The sequence below is a fragment of the Quercus suber genome, unplaced genomic scaffold (assembly GCF_002906115.3).
Source record: "Quercus suber isolate HL8 unplaced genomic scaffold, Cork oak 2.0 scaffold_633, whole genome shotgun sequence".
Taxonomy (NCBI): domain Eukaryota; kingdom Viridiplantae; phylum Streptophyta; class Magnoliopsida; order Fagales; family Fagaceae; genus Quercus; species Quercus suber.
In genome coordinates this window covers 309411-332147 of record NW_027070075.1, presented here as the reverse complement: position 1 = coordinate 332147, position 22737 = coordinate 309411, and the positions used below count along the sequence as shown (strand labels likewise).

The 22737-nt window shown below is 37.0% G+C and overlaps 2 protein-coding genes across 2 annotated transcripts; both read right to left on the bottom strand.

Moving 5' to 3' along the window:
* Window positions 1–664: 664 nt before the first annotated feature.
* Window positions 665–6838, bottom strand: LOC112035936 (cyclase-like protein 2). Its single transcript, XM_065765495.1, has 7 exons — window positions 6370–6838; window positions 6118–6162; window positions 5540–5612; window positions 3916–4013; window positions 1503–1573; window positions 985–1120; window positions 665–888 (listed from the first exon to the last, which is right to left on the bottom strand). The coding sequence occupies exons 1-6, from the start codon at window positions 6737–6739 to the stop codon at window positions 995–997; spliced, it is 783 nt and encodes a 260-aa protein (XP_065621567.1). The 5' UTR covers window positions 6740–6838; the 3' UTR covers window positions 665–888; window positions 985–994.
* Window positions 6839–16142: 9304 nt separating this feature from the next.
* Window positions 16143–21086, bottom strand: LOC112035934 (cyclase-like protein 2). Its single transcript, XM_024068757.2, has 7 exons — window positions 20602–21086; window positions 19438–19482; window positions 18556–18628; window positions 18207–18304; window positions 17825–17895; window positions 16437–16576; window positions 16143–16317 (listed from the first exon to the last, which is right to left on the bottom strand). Exons 1-6 carry the CDS (start codon window positions 21035–21037, stop codon window positions 16451–16453), a joined length of 849 nt encoding a protein of 282 aa, XP_023924525.2. The 5' UTR covers window positions 21038–21086; the 3' UTR covers window positions 16143–16317; window positions 16437–16450.
* Window positions 21087–22737: the final 1651 nt, after the last annotated feature.

The window sequence follows — 22737 nt, the reverse complement described above, 5'->3', positions numbered from 1 at the left end:
CTAATCATACTATTCCAAGGAGTTTTTTTATTTTATTTTTTTAGTGATACTTCCATGGCAGCATCTTCAGCCTAGAGTGTATTGGATATTCCTGAATCTTGGGTTGGTTGTATGCTCTTCGTCCTCTAGTCCTTTAGGTCTGCATGAAGCCTTGAGATTGAGTAGCTAGCTAGGCTGATTGTCCTAACCGGCTAACACTCGAAGTTCCATTTACGGTTTTTATGTTTTCTTGGGCCCTAACCTGATCTTAAGGGGTGCCAAGAAAAAACCTACAGTCTCTCATTCGAGCAGTGTTGAATTTGAATATTGCTGGCTAGCTCACATGTGCCAACTGCCAAAACCATCTAAAATATAACGTGTTTCGATCTCCAGGCTGGTTAAACTTTACTATGGCAATCTAAGCCCCATATACCTACATTGCTTCCAACATTGTTTTTCCATGCTAGCACCAAGCACATTGAGCTTGATTATCGTTTCATCCATGAACTTATCCTATAAACTGTTGCTGTGTATAGTTTGATCCTTATACCGATTAATCTGTTTATCTCTTCACCAAGGAGCACCATAAACATCGCAACAGGCTTCTATGTCAAAACTTGTCCTCAGATCATCGAGTTTACAAGGGGAGTGTTAGGCTACCCTGTGAGTGCTGCTCTACCACATCTGTATATTATGCTGTATATTATACACAATCAAAGAGCAATGCAAGCTTACAGTTTTTTAGCATTTCTACATGGTTCATAATAACCTATGCTAAATATTAGGAATAAATATCCAACATATCTTTCAGAGTTTATTTATTGCATATTCTTTCTGCTTCAGTGAGGCACAATAAAACCTATCTTCACGGTATTTCTCCTCAACACCTCCCCAGGCTTTCATTGTTTCCTGTAACATTTAATCGTTGTGCATGAGTATGCCATATACGTACTGATTAAGAGAGAGAGAGACAGAGATCACTATGCCATCAGAAAGCAAACTTACATGAAAACTATTATTTAATAAGAATGCATCTTATGGGTGATCCCTCGGCACCAACCAACCTAAGGGGTAAGCAATGTACAGAATATATTCCGGGTTGGATGTCATCAAGCTTTAGGCCTTCCACGAGTATGACTTCCTGAAATATTTGAGCAATCTTAGCATCTTGTGTTGACCCTTCTAATTTTACATGAATCCATGCATTGTTGCACCTTTACAACAAAACTCAGTTTTTATTTATCCTGTAAAAGAAGCCAGAGACATATAATGGTATTTCAACTTCAATCTGGAACACCTATAGACTAGTCAAATCATATTTTCCAACTATGATGTTGCACTCTTGATTGTAAGGGACAAACTTGCAGGGAAAAAAATATGTCAACTACTCCACAGTTCAAGATGAAATCATCCTTCACCTAGTAGATAGTTAACGCTCAACAGCTATACCATATAAAAACAGCAAAACACCCGTAGAAAGTTAACTAGGATGAGTCACTAAACTATCAGACATATTTTCTTACCCTGCCTTCATGAAAAACAAGATGACTTGGGACCAAATGATCATAAGCAGCAGCAGATAAGTAATCAACTCCTACACTTCGTAACAGGAAAATGCGTTAGTGCAACCATTAGACTTGCAATAGAGAGCACATAAATGAGAATATCATAAACAGAAAGGAATTTCACCAATGTCCCCTCCCTCTGGATTAGTTGAACATTCCTCTCAATAGTTTTCATTGAATTTTAAAGGGGTACTAGCATATTGCAACAAAGAAATTTTAAATGGAATGCTTTTTGCAGTATCTTAAGTATTGAAGAACCAATGACAAAGAGATGATTGAACCTTGGCATGTTGCTGAATGCTACAGTAATGGCATATGAAAAGGAGGAGCAGAAAGGAATTTGATCCTTAGTTCCCACATTTTCTCAAAGATGAGTAAGTAGAGTAGGAACAGGGAAAGAGAATTTATGTGTCAGTCAAAGCATTTAATTTGTGATGCTCAAAACATTTTTAGGAGAGGCTGATTCCCAGACTTGAACTTGCAATCTGTCACTTTAGTGGAAGGAACTTGCCATAGCACCAAGGCATGACCTCTCCCAAACCACACAAAAGTGAGAGCTTTGTACACTAGTTATGATCTTTTTAGTAAAGGCCTTAGTCCCCAAAGTTTTTGGGGTCGGCTATGGATCCTCAACAAATTAGTAAAGATTAGGGTGAGTAGAACCAAAATATTCATCAATTAACAACCCACAAAAATACTGTATCTTTTCCATCATCACAAACTTAGGCTGAAAAGGATGCTGCCTATAGAATTAGAACAGCAATATCAAATCAATTAACACCCAGATTATTGCATAATCAATGTTTAATATCACCTTAAGGAGGGCATTGAAAACGCCATCAGATTGCCCCCTTAATATAAAGAATAATGGACTCCAAGTCTCCAACAATCAACAAGTTCATATGAGCATAACTGAAATGGGGATGTGATATAGATAAGGGGCAAGATAAAAGGAGACGAATCACAAATGACAGTCATCTGGGTACAAATTGAGAGATTCTGCTAAGATGGATACATCTTCTACAATGAAGATTACTGACTCCTCCAGTTACAAGTGCCAAAAAGGACGAAGGTTGAGGTGAACAGAATAAGGAACAATGGTGTCTTATTAAATGGAAAGAATGATCAAATTGAGAGATTCTGCTAAGATGGATACATCTTCTACAATGAAGATTACTGACTCCTCCAGTTACAAGTGCCAAAAAGGACGAAGCTTGAGGTGAACAGAATAAGGAACAATGGTGTCTTCTTAAATGGAAAGAATGATCTAGATACGGTGGAATAGTGAATCACAACTAATGTAATTGTACCTTGAAAATTAGAAAGACACTGTTTAGTTTATTACACTGAGTCAGACAAAATAAAGATAGAGAACCTAGGAATCAATGCCTCAGCTTGCTTGGAGTCACCACCAAGCGAGAGACAACTTCAATAGTCAGCACTAGGCCATTGGGACAATTTCAAGAGAAATTTTATTCATAATCAAAATAATCCCCCTCCATGGGAATACATTATTTTGTAGATAGTGTGTTATTTTAGTTCAGTGTCTACATTATGTCTCACACATTACTCTTTCAAATTGAATCCAAGGCAACATGGAATCATAATTTTGTCTTGGTATCAAAATAATACATCAATATTAAGAGACCGTTTGGCCTCAGCTTTTACGTTTTGCTTTTGCGTTTTTTCCTTTTTTTTTTTTTTTTTTTTTTTTTTTTTTTTGCCTCAGCTTTTACGTTTTGCTTTTGCGTTTTTTCCTTTTTTTTTTTTTTTTTTTTTTTTGCTTTCAGCCGTATAAATTCACCTTTTCGGTACTGTGCGGCTACTGTTCAATGAACAGTAGCCGCACTTGTTGACTTTAGATAATAAACAGTACATTTTTACACTGTTTATGGACCCACAATTTTCACTTTTCAGCAACTTTTTCATTAAAAATGGGTCCCACGATACTATTCACACATTTAAAAATTATTTTGCTACAGTGTTTTCAGTTTTCAGTTTTCAGCTGCATCCAAACAGGCCCTAAATATGGCAAAATTCTAATTTTTACTTATACTAAATATTTACTCTAAACTTACTAGATACTGTCCATATCATATAGCCTACTTTGCACTTGTTTTTCATAGTCATGTTCAGCATTGGAAAACATAATAATTATACATGCATAAATTAAGTGAAAATTTGTCTGTGATTACTACTTGAAAGATCTTGTACATCCTATGTAGTGATTGAGGTTCCATATCATAAACAGCATACATTAGTAACTACATTTCGAAAATTAAGTGCTGTCATCCAACATTGATGCAAGATTCCACATAGCAAAAAGGCTTAAAGTGGCTCTGAAATTTATCAAAGTCAATCTACATCTTACCAACAAGTTTGATGTCAGTGTTGTCCACCAACCATTTTGCCCCATCCTTCATAAATCCTACAAAGCTTGTGTCAAACTCCTTTTTGAACATAAGCTTCCTGAAATTGGATAAGTTTTATTTCAAATCAAATTTTCTAATTATTACTATTGCAAAGGTTCAGCATTTCTAACTCAAACAATCATTTTCAGAAGGGGAAGTAGTTGGAAGCAAGCTGAAAGGGAGGCTATAGTCATCATAACAAGACCCTTTCTTGCTTTTCCAATAATACAGCAACTTGCTGAATCCAACAAGCCAGTTTTGTCTAGGATAATTATTATGTATCCAGAAGAAGAAAGGTGAAGGAGTACAGAGTACTTAAATTCCAAGGATAAAGGCTTTCTCATATATTATAATATTATATCTTACCTTTTCTTAATAACTTCAACTTTCATCTTCACATGGTCATTTTCCCACTTCATCATCATTAATTATCTGCCTCTCCTATGATGTGCACCATCACATTTTTCATAACATTATAATGGTCTTTGATAGTTAACCCTTAACGACATTCTACTGTCTACAGGTTTACCTCTTTTAGGGCTGTGTAACCAACAGCGGTGATTATGATATTCTGCTGTCAATATGTTTACCTCTTTTAGGGCCACTGTAACCAGTGGCAGAATTTTAACAATGAATATGATATGATGAATTGTGTTATCTAGAGTCATCTAACCACCTGCAAACCATGAGTTTTGAACATGAAGCAACTTATAATGGGAAAATGAAATGAGAAGAAGGGGGGTGGGGGCGGTGGGGGTGGGGGCGGGGGGGTGGGGGGGGGGGTGGAATTCATCTGATAAGGATTCGTAAATAATATAAACTCATTTTTCATCACAAGAGAGAAATCTATATTTGTTAGCTAATATATGAACCCACAAGAACCAAATAAAAGGGAAAACTGATTTTCATTAATATGATTCTAACATCATATATACCTAATAATTTGACCATTAATAAGCTCAAGAGACAATTGGATAGAGAATAAAAGGTAAAGAAAAAATCAGTATGATATGTTGACCTTATGCAAGTACAAAAAATTGTGGCAACTCTTTTTTTTTTATGGGAAACCTGGAAAATTTCAATAACCAACAACAGAAGACAAATGGATTACATCCTGAGCACACGCATGCTGAATAAGGCTATGAGTTTCCTCCAGCCAACCCACAATGTCTTCAATATTGTTTAGCATGCTGAGCGAGTACATGGGCAGGCATGCTAAAATTCTACTTCCTGACCTCCTTTGATGGCATTCTTAAAAGATTGCATGTAGTAAGTACAACCACAAAACAAAAATGACTCTGATTTGAAGATAAACTTTAGTTCACAAATAAAAATGTCTTCCATAAACCTTTGATTGTGAGGGGAAAAACATATAGCAATGAATATTTTCAGTTAAAAAGAATCTTAAAAATTACAGTTTTCTGATATCATGTAAGATGTAAAATTTTCAATCAAACCAATTACCAATATCATGAATATCATCAAACCTATTAATGCAGATTTATTATTTGTTAGCCAAAATTGTGAACAGAAACTGAAATACTATGGTGAAAGTCTTCAAAAACAAAATTGATCTAGAATTACCTGTCAGTATTTAATGTTCTGAAAAGCACACGGCGTACTCCCTTGGGGATATTTAAAGACTGCATAACTTCAGCTGTCAGGAGAAGACTTCATTAGGCCTACTGTCCAAAACTTAAGAACATCAGACACAACATGATCTCATCACTTGTACATTTTCATTTAGCTTTCAAAAAACTTGTTACATAGCAGGGCATAAGAGTGCCTAATTCAACATGGTTTATCCTGCATGCGTGCGCACACACAATCATACCCTCAATTAAAACTATGCCAAAATACATGGTTGGTCCCTCAACTTTAGCCCACGAGTTAATTTAATCCCTAACACACTTTATGCGATTGCTTTTAGTCCCTAAAATTCTTAAAGTGATCACTTTTAGCGCCTAAATACTTAAAAGTGATCAATTATAGTCCCTAAAACACTTAAAATGATCAAATTTAGTCTAATGGAGTGACGACGTGTGGATTTTTAGTTTAAAAGCGATCACTTTTAAACTCCATGAACTAAGATCGCTCGTGTACTAATCTTTAGAAACCAACAGAGTATTTAAACCAGAAAAGTTGACTAAAAATATACATACCAGTAATGTTCTTATCCCTTGGAACATCAACTAACAACGCCGGACCTATCAAAACAAACAAACACATACATATAATCATCTATCACATCACATTTGCACAACATATAAAAAATAAAAATAAAAAATAAAAAAAATAAAAAAAAAAAACCCAAATTAGAATATCAGAAATAGCATCAAACAGAAAAAGCAGAGCAGAGCAGAGCAAGAAGGAGTAGACGAGGCTCGAGTCTCGAGTGTGAGATTAAGTAGTACCATTAAGAACTCCCAAGTCAAGCGTGTCGATATCGAAGCCGGCGTCGAAGTAGTGATCAAACATGTGACCCGGCGCGTCGACGTGGGTGCCGGCGTGAACGAAGAGCTTCCTGAGCTCGGAGCCATTGTAGAGCGAGCCGTTCTTCATGGAGTCGCGGAGCCTGAGAAACTGTCCAACCCCATTTTCAGAATCACCACCTGAGGGAGTTTCAGGAGTGTACTTGTGAGTGATATCTATGATTCGACCGTTATCGTACACTTCTCTGCGTTCAGGTACGAGGTTGTCGGCGGTGGCGGCGATCGGGTGCAGTAGTGAGCAGAGTAGTAAGAAGAGAAGGGGCTTGACCATCATCATCATCATGGTGATCATGGCTTTGTGATGGCTGATGAGAGAGTGCAAAAGTGTGGAATCGGTGGAAAAATACGCGAAACTCCCGAAGCAGAGACAGAGAGAGATTTTTTTTTTTCTTAAGATATATATATATTATTAAATTAATTTGTTACAAATGTATGGCTGTACGTGTTCCGCGTGTTAAGTAGTTAGGATTAGGATTAGGATTAGGAAGAGACTTATTATAGTTTGAGTGATGAGTGATGTTTTTTTTAAGATTAAATTGACTAACAAATGCATAGCTGATATAAGAAGACAATAATATCCCGAGCATGGCGCAGAGCGCTAAATTCTATCCAAAATATCAAAAAAAAAAAAAAAAAANTCCAAATCCGCGGGTAGTTCTTCTACCCATACATCAGTGTCTGCAGATACAACTGCTCTTCTAGCTAAGGCGTGTGCCAACTTATTTCCCTCCCTTCTTACATGTTGGAAATTACAGGTCAATAAAGGTGTAGTACAGCTCCTTATTTCTTCAATGATGTGTCCAAATAGATTGTGGCATGGTTCCTTTGTATTGATAGCATTAATAATCCGTAGGCAGTCTCCCTCAAACATGACATTGGATAGACTAAGCTCCCTTGCAAATCTCACAGCCCGAGAAGCCGCCAATGCTTCAGCATGTTCTATGGATTGAGGTAGCACTATTTTCTGACTTAGAGCACCCATAACATCCCCATTGCAGTCCCTAATCACCACCCCAATACCTGCCCAGTTGCTGTTTTCAAATAAAGCTGCATCAAAGTTAGTCTTATAACAATCCTCTGGAGGTTTAGTCCACTTTGTATTGTGTCGGTGCACCTGTGATCTAGTGGGCTGTGCATGGGCATCAAAAAACTCCACCACCAACTCCTTTGCCCTCTTGCCAATCTCATGTAAGGGCCATGAAGGTTGCTGCACCCGGATTTTATTTCGTCGCTGCCAGATACTCCAAGCGATGGTTGAGAAAAACGCTACTGTAAAGGCCGACCCCTGTTCGACGACAGCCTCTATGAGATCAAGAGAGGACCGATAATCAACCTGATACAAGCATGAGAAACTTGGAATAGATTTCCACACCGCCTTAGCTTGGTCGCACAACCAAATTACATGCATGCCCGATTCTTGCTGATCTTCACACAATGAACATGTCTCATCAATGGTTATTTTCCGTCGGGCTATGTTCTGTTTAGTTGGCAAGGAGTCCGTCGCAAGTCTCCACATAAAATGTCTGATTTTTGGTGGCACTTGAATCTTCCAAATATTCTTCCACACCTTCATATCTACCTCACCAGATGACGATGGCGCTTTATTAATTTCTTCCGTTGCTAGCATCTGGTATGCCGACTTGACAAAGTAACAGCCATCCGAGGTTTTGGGCCATACAAGGCAGTCCGAATTGCAAGCTTCACTCACATATATTCTTCTAATTGCATCAGCTTCCCACGGGTAGAAGTAATTCTGCAGCACCTCCACATTCCAGCATTTTGTACCTGGATAAAAGAGGTCACAAACCCGGTTCAACCCCACATCCAAATTTGGCGACACCACTTTGCTCCTCCCTGACTCAGGCAGCCAACTGTGGTCCCAAATTCTTATACTTCGTCCATCCCCAACTCTCCAAACAGCACCTTTTTGTATAACCTTCCTGGATTGTAATATGCTTTTCCAAGCATAAGAGCACTTGGTAGGGATTGGTGCATCCAATATATTGCCATCCGGAAAATATTTAGCGCTAAAGACCTTATACAACAGTGTGTTTTTGTGATGAATGAGCCGCCAAATCTGCTTCGCAAGCATGGCATCATTAAAATCATTTATGTCCCGAAATCCCATACCACCAATAGATTTTGAAGAACATAGTGTTCTCCATTTCACCCAATGAATCTTCTTGCCTCTGTCACTTCCCCACCAAAATTTCCGGATCATGGCCTCAATATCCTTACAAAGATTTACCGGTAACTTGAACACATTCATAGAGTAGGCTGGGATTGATTGGATCACTGCTTTTATCATAACTTCTTTGCCCGCTTGAGACAACAACTTCTCTTTCCAACCTTGCATTTTAGACCATATCCTCTCCTTAATATGAATAAAGCATGCCTTCTTATTTCTCCCCACAAAGGAAGGCAATCCCAGATACTTCTCATAGTGTTGGATAGCCGGGAGATCAAGGGAATCTTTGATTTCTTCTTGTGTGGCATCATCTGTATTTCTACTGAAAAATAAAGTTGTCTTGCCTTTGTTCACCATTTGACCAGAAGCAACTTCATATATGTTCAAAATATTTTTTATTTGCTCACATTCTGCCAAGGTGGCCCTGCAAAATAATAGACAATCATCTGCAAAGAAGAGATGGGTTAGTTTCGGTCCTCTCCTGCACAATGAGAATCCAGAGATGACCCCATCGTTAGCTGCTTTCCGAAGGATAGCATCAAGACCCTCTGCACAAAAGAGAAAAAGATAAGGAGACAATGGGTCCCCTTGTCTAATTCCCCTAGTTGGAGTAATCATACCCTTTGGCTCTCCATTAACCATAATAGAATAAGTCACCGTGGTGATACACTCCATAATCAAGGCCACCCATGAATGTTGGAAACCCAATTTCAGAAGGATTTTCTCCAAAAAGACCCACTCTACCCTGTCATAGGCTTTACTCATATCTAATTTTAAAGTCATGTACCCCATTCTTCCTGTACAACTAGTCTTCATATGATGCAAGGATTCAAAAGCAATCAGAATATTATCTGTGATCAATCTACCAGCAGTGAAGGCACTTTGTGTTTCAGAAATAATATCATTAAGGAGAGGTTTAAGCCTATTAGCAATAACTTTACTAATAATTTTATAAATTACATTGCATAGGCTTATCGGTCTAAATTCAGAAACTCTCTCTGGATTTTTTACTTTTGGAATTAAAGTAATAAAGGTATGATTTATGGACTTCAAAAGAGAACCAGAATTTAAACAAGAGATAACAGCATGAGAAATGTCCATACCCACATCAGACCAATATGTCTGATAAAATAGTGGTGGCATTCCGTCCGGTCCAGGTGTCTTTAAAGGTGCCATCTCCTTAATTGCCACCTCCACCTCCTCCATTGTATAGGTAGCTGTGAGCTTTGAGTTCATCTCCTCTGTTACAACTCTTTGGACTCCTTCCATAATGTTCTCAAGATTTTGAGGATTAGATGTTGTAAACAAATTAGTATAATAGTCCACAAAAATTTTCGTGTAAGTGTCCTCCTCTGACTGCCACCTCCCTTCACTATCTTTAAGTCCTTTAATAAAATTTGACCGCTTTCTCTGAGTTGCTGTCCCATGAAAAAATTGGGTGTTCCTATCTCCACATTTAATCCATTGTAACCTCGATCTCTGGTGCCACATTTGCTCTTCTTTCTCATACAACTTGTTCAATTCAGCCTTTAAAAGTACAACTTCTTCATCATTCCCTTCCCTGACCGACCTCACCTCAGCCTTCCATAATTTATCCTTTGTCTCCTTTAGTTGCTGCTTTACACTACCAAAATGGTTCCTACTCCACTTCTTCAACATCTTCTTACACTTCCTTATCTTCTCTGTAGCTTGGAACATTGGAGTACCTTCTACCTGATGTGTCCATGCTCTTGCCACCGTGGTACTACATCCTGGATCCATCATCCACATTGCTTCGAACCTAAACGGTTTCCGCTTCCATTTATGACTTTCTCCACTCGGATCAAGAGCAAGAATTAAGGGTCTATGATCCGAAGTAAAACAGTGGAGATGTCGCACACTACCTGCAGGGAACCTGTTCAGCCATTCGTAGTTAGCAACCCCTCTATCCAATCTCTCCCACACTAACTCTCCTCTTCTTCTCCCATGCCACGTAAACTCCGGTCCTGAGAAACCCAAATCAATAAATCCACAGTCATCCAAAACCTCCCGGAATGACTGCATTAAATTATGAGAACGTGGTGCACCTCCCCTTTTGTCTGCCACCTCCAGTAGCTCATTGAAGTCACCGAAACAGCACCATGGTAATTTCGGCTTTGAGCTCAACATCCTTAGCATGTTCCATCCTTCAGAACGTCGACTTGTCTCCGGTTCACCATAAAAACCAGTTAATCGCCATGCCCTCTCTGTGCCTCCATGCACGATCGCATCGATATGATAGTTTGAGAAACTATCCACCCACACCATATCCTCCTCCTTCCATAAAAGAGCCAAGCCACCTCCCCAACCTGTGCTTGGAACAGTGAAGCAACCATCAAACTTTAACTTACACCGAATCCATTCCATTCTATCTCTGTCTGACCATGTTTCCGACAAAAACACGATCATGGGACCTTGTGCTTGTATGATATCTACAAGCTCTTGAACTGCACGGCGGTTCCCAAGCCCCCTGCAGTTCCACGCCATGAGACTCATTGGACCCGGCGGGGCTGGGACCCAGCCTCCGCCGCTGCTGAAAAATTCTCCATTGTTTGCTTCTTCCTACACCCTTCTATAAACTCTGTTTCTGCAGCATCCTCTCTGGACACTCTCTTCTTCAAAACAGAAGAGGCGTTGCCACTGGGCTCACCTCTATTTTGCTTCCTACGGACCCAAGTTCTTTTTTGTGGCATAAGTTTTTCTTTTCCAGCCTCATTGCTTAAGTTATGGCCCACGCCTCCAAGCCCATTAACACTATGCCCTTTTTGTAAGCCCACTTCTCCAAGCCCATCAATATTATACCCCTTTTGTAAGCCCACTCCCTCTTTTGGTGTATTGTCAGCCAGAATTACTCCACTAACATGCACGTTGTCAAACTTCAAAATCTCTCTATCAATTTCCTCCAGTTGTCCCGAAAAATCTTCCTTCTGATTATTATTCCCTGAATTGAAGCAAGCCAGGCTGTTAAGAGTAACGTCCATGATTGTGTAACCGTCATTAATGGGGTCCGGTTTCGTTGGACTTTCCGTACCCGTTACTCCATCATTAATTGTCTCTGCCACGTCATCGTCTTCCTCCCCTTGTCGTGCACCCTTTTCCTCCACTACCACCGTGTTCCTTTTCTCGACGGAGTCGCTACCTTCATCACCTCTCTTTTCATCCATCTGTCTGTCTTCTTCATCATCGGTACCTTCTTCATCCATACCCGCCACCCTGATTACCGTTCTCCGAATCATGCTTGGTGTGGCAGCACGCAGCCACGGTCCAAATTGTTGGTCTTCCGCGTTCAAAGTCCCTCTGCTTTTGACCCACTTTGGACATTCTCTATCCCCATGCGTTAATCTGCCACACCAGTAGCAGATATTAGGAAGCCTCTCGTACTTAAAGCTCACCCACCCTTCCTTTCCACTGGCCATGGTAATCTTACGGCCTCTACACAGAGGTTTCGATATGTCCACACTGACTCTGGTTCTGAAGAAGTTAAAATTTCTGCTGCCCCCTTCCTTAGACATTTTCACGTCCACAGTTCCCATCACCGAAACAATCTCCATTGCAACCTCTAAGGACGAACGCCGAACTGGTAAGTCATGAATCTGCACCCAAAAACTTGTCTGGTTAAAACTCAGGCCATCAACGTCGTCACTGTTGTTCATTTTTTCTAGTACCACGAGGTGCCTATCAAACGTCCAAGGCTCTCCCTTCAAAACCCTTTCAACATCCGCAGCATTTGGAAATACGAACATAACTCTATGATCACCCATATCTCGTATTTCAAACCCCTTTCTGGTTTTCCACAGTAGAGTGAACGTCTTAGCAATTGCCTCCATATTAAGAACTCTCCTGGTGAGGAATTTTGCTGCCAAAACATGTTCCTCCACCCCTGGTTCATCTCTTATTTCAAAATTACTTCTTTCGGACTCTGAGAGAGATAGTTTATCCCAGGAACCCATCAACTTTTCCATGCCTTGTACCCTATAGAAAAGACACAAGACTGCTCACTGTACTATCTCACTAGGACTGCCTCACCACCAGTAGGCACTGTCTTATCTCCTGACTTGTAGGGTTCGGCGCACCTTACCCTAGGTCAGAGAACTCCCAAAGCAAGATTACATTAGATTATATATTATTCACCATACCTAATACTCCTCTATCTAGAATGAAATTATGAATTGCGGAAATGGTTTTAAAAACCAAACCGCAGCAAAACTGTTTTTGGTTTCAATTCCCAATTCAACTTAGTTTTAGGGGGTTTTTTCGGACTGAATCGGTGGTTGGTTCTCGGTTCAACCAGTCAGACCGGTCAGTCCAGTCCGATTTTTAAAACCATGATTGTGGATTCTATCAATATTTTGGTGAAACCTCATTACCACATTAAAAAGATAAAGGGTATTGAATTTATTCTCTTCTTCTTCTTTTTTTTCCCAATAATTCAAAAGTTGTGAATGAGATTTGAACTCTAAATGATTCCATTGGAAATACCATGAAGAATCAACTAGTTAAACTTACTTCTGGCATCCAGATGGCATCCAAATTACTAGAAATGTGATGTCTTATAATCTAGACGCTTAGGAATGTAACTATTTCTATGTTTAGTTTAACTGGAAATCCAATAAGATTCCTAAGAATGTGAGATTATAATGTTTAGTTTATTCATAAGAATCTTAAATGAATTATTTATTTTTGCCATACTATCCTTAGATTTGTAAATTCAATATCAAGTTTTTTTTTTTTTTAAGATCTTCCTCCAAATAAAAAATGACAAAGAAAATGTAAACTATAAATTATGACAAATTCATTAAAACTATAGTCTAAGATTTCAAAATGACAAGTACAATATAAAAATAACTATTTAAATTCTTATTCTTTACGAAAATCTTGTTAATAAAAATAAATAATTTATTTTACTTTAGCATCTAACCAATCCCAAATAGGGGATATAAAAAGGAGAAAAATTAAATTTTAACCATAATTTTAAAAAGAGCTTAACCCATAACAAAACAACCTGAGAGCATTTAGGTCTATATGATATTGGTGATTTGTTTTATATTTTATTTTCATTGTTTAAATGATAAGGAAAAATGGTTAAAATTGTTAATTTATAATAAATATAATTTCTTTTAAGTTTGGAAATCTGCATACCCACATATTTTAAAAGGAAGCCACATTCTTATTTCTACATACCCACATGTTTGGTGTAATTTGCAACCAAACATGGGAATATTAAACATTCCTAAGAATCCTAAAATATTGCCCCGTACCAAATGTCAAGATTCTTAACAAATTTAATTTTTGACACAATCTTAAAATTATAATAACTAAAATGAAACATTTCAAAAGACGAGAACCATTTTAAAACTTGGAGACTAAATGTGTAATTAAAACTTTCTCCCATTCTTTTCTTTTCTTTCCATTATGGTGCAGGAGCTAGTACATGATTGGTTTCCTCATTCCTTTTTCATTAATTAAGATTTGTGTTTTTGTTTTGGATAATTTATTATACTTTATAAGCTGTTCTGTATGCTAACTGCCTGATCTTTCATTGTTCAAACTTCAAAGATATTCAATTCAATGTTACGTACCATTATGCTTGAAATCAATGAGGGATATAGCCATATGATTCTAGCTACAGCCTACTGAAACTATTTATTTTTCTGGTTCACATTTATCTCCGATTTATTGATCTAGGTAAGTCACAATGAATTTCAAAAGTAAGAATACTGCCCCTATTAGCTCCATAGATGTACATGACCTTGTCCTAGACTCTGCTTCATGAATAGCCGCTGTTATTGCTATAAAGTATAAACTGATTGCGATAAATAAGGGATTATCATCTTCTCCTACCAATAATAGGCCAGAAATTCCTAGCATGCAACATTTTAAGGTTTGACCTCTCTATTCACCACTCAGTCCAAATGATTATTCTAAGCGATGGATATGTTTTGATGGGCATGTTTAACAATGTAGGTGTGTGTCTGGGGTTTTTTTTTTTTTTTTTTTTTGGTGGTTCATTTTTGTTGAGTATACAAAAATGCGATGGCGCGATCAGCGCGGTGCGATGGCGAGGTGCGAGACCGGAGCTCGAGGTGCGATGGCGAGGTGCTGCGATCGGAGCTCGAGGTGCGATGGCGCGGTTCGTCGGTTCGTCGGTTCGTGGCGCCGACGAAGTCGAAGGCTCGTGAACGGACTGCGTGGATCGGTCCGTTTGTTCTGGGTTTCTCTTTTTCTTTGTTCTGGGTTTCTCTTTTTTTTTTGCGTTCTTGGCTCCTGTGGTGTGTGTTGTTGTTGTTCGTGGCGCCGGCGAAGTCGAAGGCTCGTGAACGCCGGCGAAGTCGAAGTCGAAGGCTCGTTCTCTCTCTCGCTCTCGCTCTCTCTCTCGCTCGGTTTGGTTCGGCGATGGCTCTCTCTTTTCCGGAAATCATTTGAAGGTAAAATAAGGACTTCAAATGATTTCCGGGTCAAGGGTGAAAATTCGGTCAAAGTGTAAGCATATTTTCCGGAAAATGAATTTTCCGTTGCCAGCCAAACGCATGGGTCAGGTGGTAAATGATTTCCTGAAATCATTTACCACCGATTCAAACGCAGCCTAAGTTTGGAAATCTGCATACCCACATATTTTAAAAGGAATCCACATTCTTATTTCTACATACCCACATGTTTGGTGTAATTTGCAACCAAACATGAGAATATTAAACATTCCTAAGAATTCTAAAATATTGCCCTGTACCAAACATCAAGACTCTTAACGAATTTAATTTTTGACACAATCTTAAAATTATAATAACTAAAATGAAACATTTCAAAAGACGAGATCCATTTTAAAACTTGGAGCCTAAATGTGTAATTAAAACTTTCTCCCATTCTTTTCTTTTCTTTCCATTATGGTGCAGGAGCTAGTACATGATTGGTTTCCTCATTCCTTTTTCATTAATTAAGATTTGTGTTTTTGTTTTGGATAATTTATTATACTTTATAAGCTGTTCTGTATGCTAACTGCCTGATCTTTCATTGTTCAAACTTCAAAGATATTCAATTCAATGTTACGTACCATTATGCTTGAAATCAATGAGGGATATAGCCATATGATTCTAGCTACAGCCTACTGAAACTATTTATTTTTCTGGTTCACATTTATCTCCGATTTATTGATCTAGGTAAGTCACAATGAATTTCAAAAGTAAGAATACTGCCCCTATTAGCTCCATAGATGTACATGACCTTGTCCTAGACTCTGCTTCATGAATAGCCGCTGTCATTGCTATAAAGTATAAACTGATTGCGATAAATAAGGGATTATCATCTTCTCCTACCAATAATAGGCCAGAAATTCCTAGCATGCAACATTTTAAGGTTTGACCTCTCTATTCACCACTCAGTCCAAATGATTATTCTAAGCGATGGATATGTTTTGATGGGCATGTTTAACAATGTAGGTGTGTGTCTTTTTTTTTTTTTTTTTTTTTTGGTGGTTCATTTTTGTTGAGTATACAAAAACTACGAATAATAGTTTTATTACCTGTACAAAAAGTCCAAAGGCCCAACCAATTTATAACATTTGCTGAGTTTTTACCATATGTTATTACATATCTCTCCTGCTCTAATTTAGCACAAGAAAACCCATCTCTTCATTCTGATTCCACTCGCCTTCTTAGGCTAACATTGTTTCCCTGTAACAATTTAACCAATATGCATGAGCATACCACTAAAACCAATAAGAAAACAGGTTTCAGATTAAATGAGGAAAATTATTGCATAAGCTAGATCACTTTCAGTAATATACACTTACAAGGGAACTATTATTTATTTGATGAGAATGCATCTTATTGGTGATCCCTCAGCACCAAGCAACCTAAGAGGTAAGCAATGGACAGAGTATATTCCTGGCTGGACGTTATCGAGCTTTAGGCCTTCCACAAGGATGATTTCCTGAATTTTAAAACGTTATTAGCATCGTGTGTTGACCCTACTACTTCTATATGAATCCAAACACAACAAAATTCAATTGTTACTTTATATTTTAAAGCCATGGCATAGACATGTAATAGAATTTTAATCCCAATCTGGATCACCTATAGACTAATCAATGATGCTTTGCAAATGGGACGTTGCACTCATTAATGTAAAAGAAGATAAATGTGGGAAAACAAACATGTCTGAGATTAAACCAGAACCAGCTGCTCTGCAATTCAAGATCCCAGGCATCAACCTTCTGGTAGATGCTTATTAACCAAATACAGTAAGGGGGAAGAAGACATTGATTGAGAGCTTGACTAAATTAACAATCTCTACAATGGCCAACAGGGGAATATGACTCTTGACCAAGTTATATAAAAAGTCAATGCTGGAAAGATCATGGCAGTTTTTTACTGTAAATAACTAAATACCACCACAATAGCCAGTCATCCACAACTTTTGCTTGAACAAATTGTTAACAGAATTTTTTAATGATATTTTAGATTAATTTTTTAATTTAAATACAATATACTTAGAAAAGAACCTAAAAGTGGTTTAAAGAAAAAGCAGGCAAAATACTGTACATAAAGAGGTGAAGCCCCCACTAATATATAGCCCTAATGCCATTTCCTCCTCCCATAATAACGGGATGGAAGGTGAGGTTGTGGGTTCAAGCCCCACTGATGCGTTTGTAACTTACCAGTCAAAAACTTTTCCATCCAAAATATGAGGTTGAGGTTAAACCAATTAATGACGGTGTTTGTGGGGTCTGGGACCATGATGATTTCATGATTGGAGAAGGGTAGTGGGGAAGTAGTCTGATGCATTTGGCTCGTGTTAACATCACTGCACTAACAGCTGAGCAACACGCAGCAAACGGAAGTAGCTATGACCCAATCCTGATATACACTAATGATTCACAATTGAATGACAACATTACTTGAGACCAGATCTTATGTCATAACGGCCCCAATCACCAGGACAACATTACTTCAGATTCATAGACAGAGAATCAACCTCAGAAATCTCACAAGAATCTCTAACATAAACCCAAACAATGAAATACCAAACTATATATACAGTTGGACAAAAGAATCTCAATTTTTGAAGCTGGAAAAATGAATCCTCACCATATATATTATGCTTAATTAAAATACTAAGTAAAATCAGCAAAACATTTCTAAAAGCCAAACATGGAAGATCAAATAAAGATTTTCTTACCCTGTCTTCCAGCAAGACAAGATGAGATGGGATCAAATCATCATAGGCAGCAACAGATAAGTAATCAATTCCTACATTCCATAGCAGCAAAAGGTGTCAGTGCAAACACTAGATTGGCAAGAAAAAGCACAGAAATGCAAATATCATGAACAGAATGGAAATTGAAATTTACTAATGCCTTCTTGATTTGCAATAGCTAAACACATAACTCTATTTGCAGAGTCAGTTTTCAATGAATTTTATAAGGGTTAGCACATTGCAAGAAAGAAATTTTTTGTAGAATTTTTTGCATTATCTGTTGAATTAGCAGGAAATGTTTAGGTAATTCACAACTGGAAGACCCAGTAACAAAAAGAGGATACAGAGCGTTGGCCTATCTTACCAACGAGTTTGATGTCTGTGTTGTCTACCAACCATTGTGCCCCATCTTTCATAAATCCCACATAACTTGTGTCAAACTCCTTTTTAAACATAAGCCTCCTGAAATTGCAACAAGTGTTAGCACAAACCAAAATGCGTAATTATTGCTTTCATAGTTAAATACAAAATAACCATTAACAACTTCTTTTTAAAATATGAGAAATGCAATAGTTCATCTTCTTCTTTTAATTAAACATCAAATGCATTAGTACCAGTATCACCAATAACAACTTATAAATGCAAAAACAACATAATATAAGATAAAGTCATCAGTACAAAATGTTCCACTACAGTAGGAATTCTGAACTTACCTGTCAGTATTTAAAGTTCTGAAAAGGACACGACGTACTCCCCTGGGGATATTTAAGGATTTCATAACTTCAGCTGTAAGGAATAGGCTTTGTTATCTACAAATATATCCAAAGCTTAGGAAAATATAACACACAAAATGTTCTCATCACTTAGAAAATATAACAACATTCCATTTAGCTGAAAAAAAATCATGTAGTGGTGGGCCTTGTGGCTAATAAGCACCTGCCTTAGATCGCATGGTAAGTCTATTTATAAATGGACACATGTTTTTTAAATTATAATATTCAAGAGGTTCCAATCTTTAAGAAATCAAAAGTGATCTTTTAAATAAAAAAAGTTTAGTTTTCATACAATATTTAAATATAAAGTTTAATCTTTAAAATTCTCAATTTTGTATGACAAATTACTATTGAACTTTATACAAAGTTTTATGAAAGAAAGATATTTAATTAAAACTCATAATGTTAAGAAGTTATTTATCAAAAATAGAACATGGAAATAAGAAACTCAAGAGAAATTAAATCAATAATCTTCAAATGGTGTTGGTTTACACCTTTCCCAGAAAACATGATATTTTTCACTAACACTTACGCAAACACACACATACACAGATATATATATAATTATATTAAAAACACCTTCCCACCCCACCCTTAGCAACACATCTGGGCTCTGCCCCTGCAGGCGACACCAACTGATGCAGCATCTAATTTCATCAGACACATAAAGTAGAATTTCAATGTTGCTGCCCAACAAAAATGAAGTAGCATTTTGAAAATTTTGTAGCAGCATCCCCCACCCCCCTCCAAAAAAAGTTTCCTTTTAACATAGGGAGAAGCTAATTACAGGTTACAAAAAGAGGGTTCTTTAGAAATACATACCAGTTATGTTCTTGTCTCTTGGAACATCAACTAACAATGCTTGACCTATTGCAATAAACAAATATAATCCGATCATCACCAATAATATCTCATCAAAACAATAAAATGTAATTACTATATATCTAAAATTGATCCTACATTTTATCATAGAAAAAGATGGGAGAAATTCCCATTTAGATACGCAAGGTACGAAGAGCAAAAACATATCAAAAAATAAAAGAAAGCATGACAGATAGTATAATAAGCATTTCTCAAGAAATCAGGAAGGACACTTTACCAAAACAGTCTCATAGGAACAATGAACTAAACATATCCTTCTGTTTCAAATCAAGCTAAAAAAAAAATCTAACATTCACATTTCAGATGCACCAATCCACAGAAAGAGTATCTGCTCTCCAAAGGAGGAGGAAAATATCTTCTTTGCAATTACGAGACAGTCAGAGAGAAACCAGTAGAAGATTTGACATTTGTTTAAATGAAACTCGAATTTTATCTTCAACTATATTAGAATGCCCCATCCAACATACATTTTGCCCATTTAAGCTTAACTCATCCCATGAAGAAGTCAACACATAATACCTTACCTTCCTTTTAGTGGAACAGGCACTCTCCAATCCACCATGCATTCAAAATTTATTGCACACAAGCCATTGTATCCAACAAGAAGGCGGTAAAGTACAGAGAAATCACACAGAAGAGCTTTGACCACCAAAATACACACTAATACAAAAAAGGTTAAACTGCATATTTACTTTTAAAAAGTGTCATCATTTTTCAGCCATTGGATGATTTATGAAACAATTTTGAAATTATAGGAATCAAATCCAAACACTTTTTAAAAGTAAAAAAGACGATTTTAAAACAAATGTCAACAATAGAGGACCAAACATGCAATTTAACCAAACAAAAATTATCTAATAACAATAAGATCAATACATCAAATTTTTTATTAACTTTTTTTCCAAAAAAAAAAAAAAAAAAACTGCTGAGATGGACCCCGTTGCAATTGATTCAAAATAAAAGTTAGGCTTAAAAGTGATTTTTTTTTTTTTTTAATATAAGAAAGTGGTCAAACACAATGAGCAAAACAAGAACACGATTCAACATCGAACACAAAGCCAAGAAAACAAAACAGAACAAGAACAGTGAATAGAATACACGAACCATTGAGCACATCCAAGTCGAGCGTGTCGACATCGAAGCCAGCGTCGAAGTAGTGGTCGAACACGTGTCCCGGGGCATCAACATGGGTTCCCGTATGAGTGGGAAGCTTCATCTCCGAGTTGTTAGCGAGCGAGCCATTCTTCATGCTCTTCGGAAGCCACAGAAACTGACCCAACCCATCAGCCGAGTCCCACGACGGCATGTCCGGCGTGAACCGGTGGCTAATATCGATGATTCGGCCGCCGCCGTAGACTTCCCGGCGAACCGGTGCAAGATCAAGCTCGCCATTGTTTGAAAAGTCCGTGTTTGTTTGGGTTCCTGGGATTGAAGGATAGGCTTCTATGTTGGCGGAGGACAGGGTGGGGATCGTGTGCGACGCCGTGCAGAGTAGGAGGATGAGGAGGACCAACGACGAAGAAGAAGAAGAAGTAGTCATGTTTTGTTTGTTTGATGATGATTGCGATGATGGTGAAGTGGTGTGGTAGAGCTTTTAAATGGCGTGTGAGAGGGCGAGTGCTTAACACGCGATGTTTGGGAGCGTGGGGATAAATTCTGGTTCTAGTTGGGACTTGGGAGTGTTGTCTTTGTTGTAAACTTAAGGAAAAAAATAAAAATAAAAAGAAAAAGAAAAAATCAAGTTGGGATTTTTACTTTTCACTTTCGTCCTTTGATTGCAATTTGAAAGTGCCATGAGATGCTAAGCGTTTTAGCTAACGGGTGTCTGTGAGATAGGTCATTTTAGAAAAGTTTCAACACAATTTTTTTTAAAAATATAAGAAGTTATTAAAAATTCAGTTATATTTTTCTTTTTTTATATAATTTTTAAAAAAATATTTCATAAATCAATACTGTTCGTACCATTCATTAACTCTCCACCAAAATATAAAAAATAAAAAGTATCATAAAATTTTGGATGCTTTTCAACCTCCCTCCGAGTTTCGAAACCTACTCATTGGAAATTTACTTTAAAAGTAACTCTAAAAATTCTTAAATAACTCAAAAGATCTTAATCCAAGAAATAAATATTGTCTTAACAATATTTTTAGAGACTGTTGTTTTATTATCTAATGATGAGGAGAACTAGTGAGGAAGAGGAAGTCATGTTTTGTTTGACCATGGAGGAGTGGTGTGGTGGAGCTTTTAAATGGCGTGAGAGGTCAAGTGATAAGTACACGATGTTTGGGTGTGTGGGAATGGAGTCTGTTTCTCTGTTCTTCTTGTTGATAAATTCTTAGAGATTGACCACAAATTATTCTGCATCTTTTTGCCACAATTCGGACATTGTATATCTATACTATTATTTTAAGGGACTTTCTCATTAAAGGACAATTCGGTAAAAATGTAACTTTAACTTCCACTAAAATATTGCCTAAAAAATAGAACAATTCTCCTGTTATTTTTCAAATTTATTTATTTACTTATAAATTAGATTTTTAAAGTAAAAATTATATATATATATATATAAAATAAAATAAAAAACACAAATTTTATTTTACAAAATAGGACCACTAAAAAAAAAAAAAAGAAAAAGGCCTCATGAGGCTAGTTGTGAGTAATTGTTTATTACTTACGTATGGATCCACAATTTTTTTTCTTCTCCTCACAACTCTACCACATTATTCAAAATGAAATGGATGCGTCATATCTTGACACGTTACTAATGTTATTAGAAAATCAACTTATTTTCTTTCTTCCCAATAAGTTATTTATAAAGAATGAGGTTCCAACTAAACAACATAACATTATTCATCTTACTTGAAGTTTTTTTTTTTTTTTTGAAAATTATAATCACTAGTCACTAACACGTGTGATACATGAAAAAACTATTGACTTTGAAAAAAAAAATCCAACAATGAGTAAATAGACATTTTGCTAGTTAATTTTTTTTTAAATGATGAAATATTTAACTTCTATACTTTCCCATAGTTTAGAAGTGTTGTCTAATATTGAACATTATTGAGTTGCAAGTGCATAGTTACCGAAACCTAAAAATAATTTACAATTCTTAAATTAATAAAGCAAAACTCTCAATAGTTATATATACACACACACTCAAAACTAATATAAACTGTAAATATATAAACAAAGACTATGATATGAGGAAGACACACTAAGTTTCAAATTTGAGTACCAATA

Coding starts and splice junctions, on each gene's coding strand:
- LOC112035936 (XM_065765495.1), bottom strand. CDS start 6,739: ATGATCACCATGATGATGATGATGGTCAAGCCCCTTCTCTTCTTACTA. Junction 6,163..6,369: donor TGACTTGGGAGTTCTTAATG/GTACTACTTAAT, acceptor TTGTTTTGATAG/GTCCGGCGTTGTTAGTTGAT. Junction 5,613..6,117: donor AAGGGATAAGAACATTACTG/GTATGTATATTT, acceptor TTCTCCTGACAG/CTGAAGTTATGCAGTCTTTA.
- LOC112035934 (XM_024068757.2), bottom strand. CDS start 21,037: ATGACTACTTCTTCTTCTTCTTCGTCGTTGGTCCTCCTCATCCTCCTA. Junction 19,483..20,601: donor CGACTTGGATGTGCTCAATG/GTTCGTGTATTC, acceptor TTATTGCAATAG/GTCAAGCATTGTTAGTTGAT. Junction 18,305..18,555: donor AGAACTTTAAATACTGACAG/GTAAGTTCAGAA, acceptor TTGCAATTTCAG/GAGGCTTATGTTTAAAAAGG.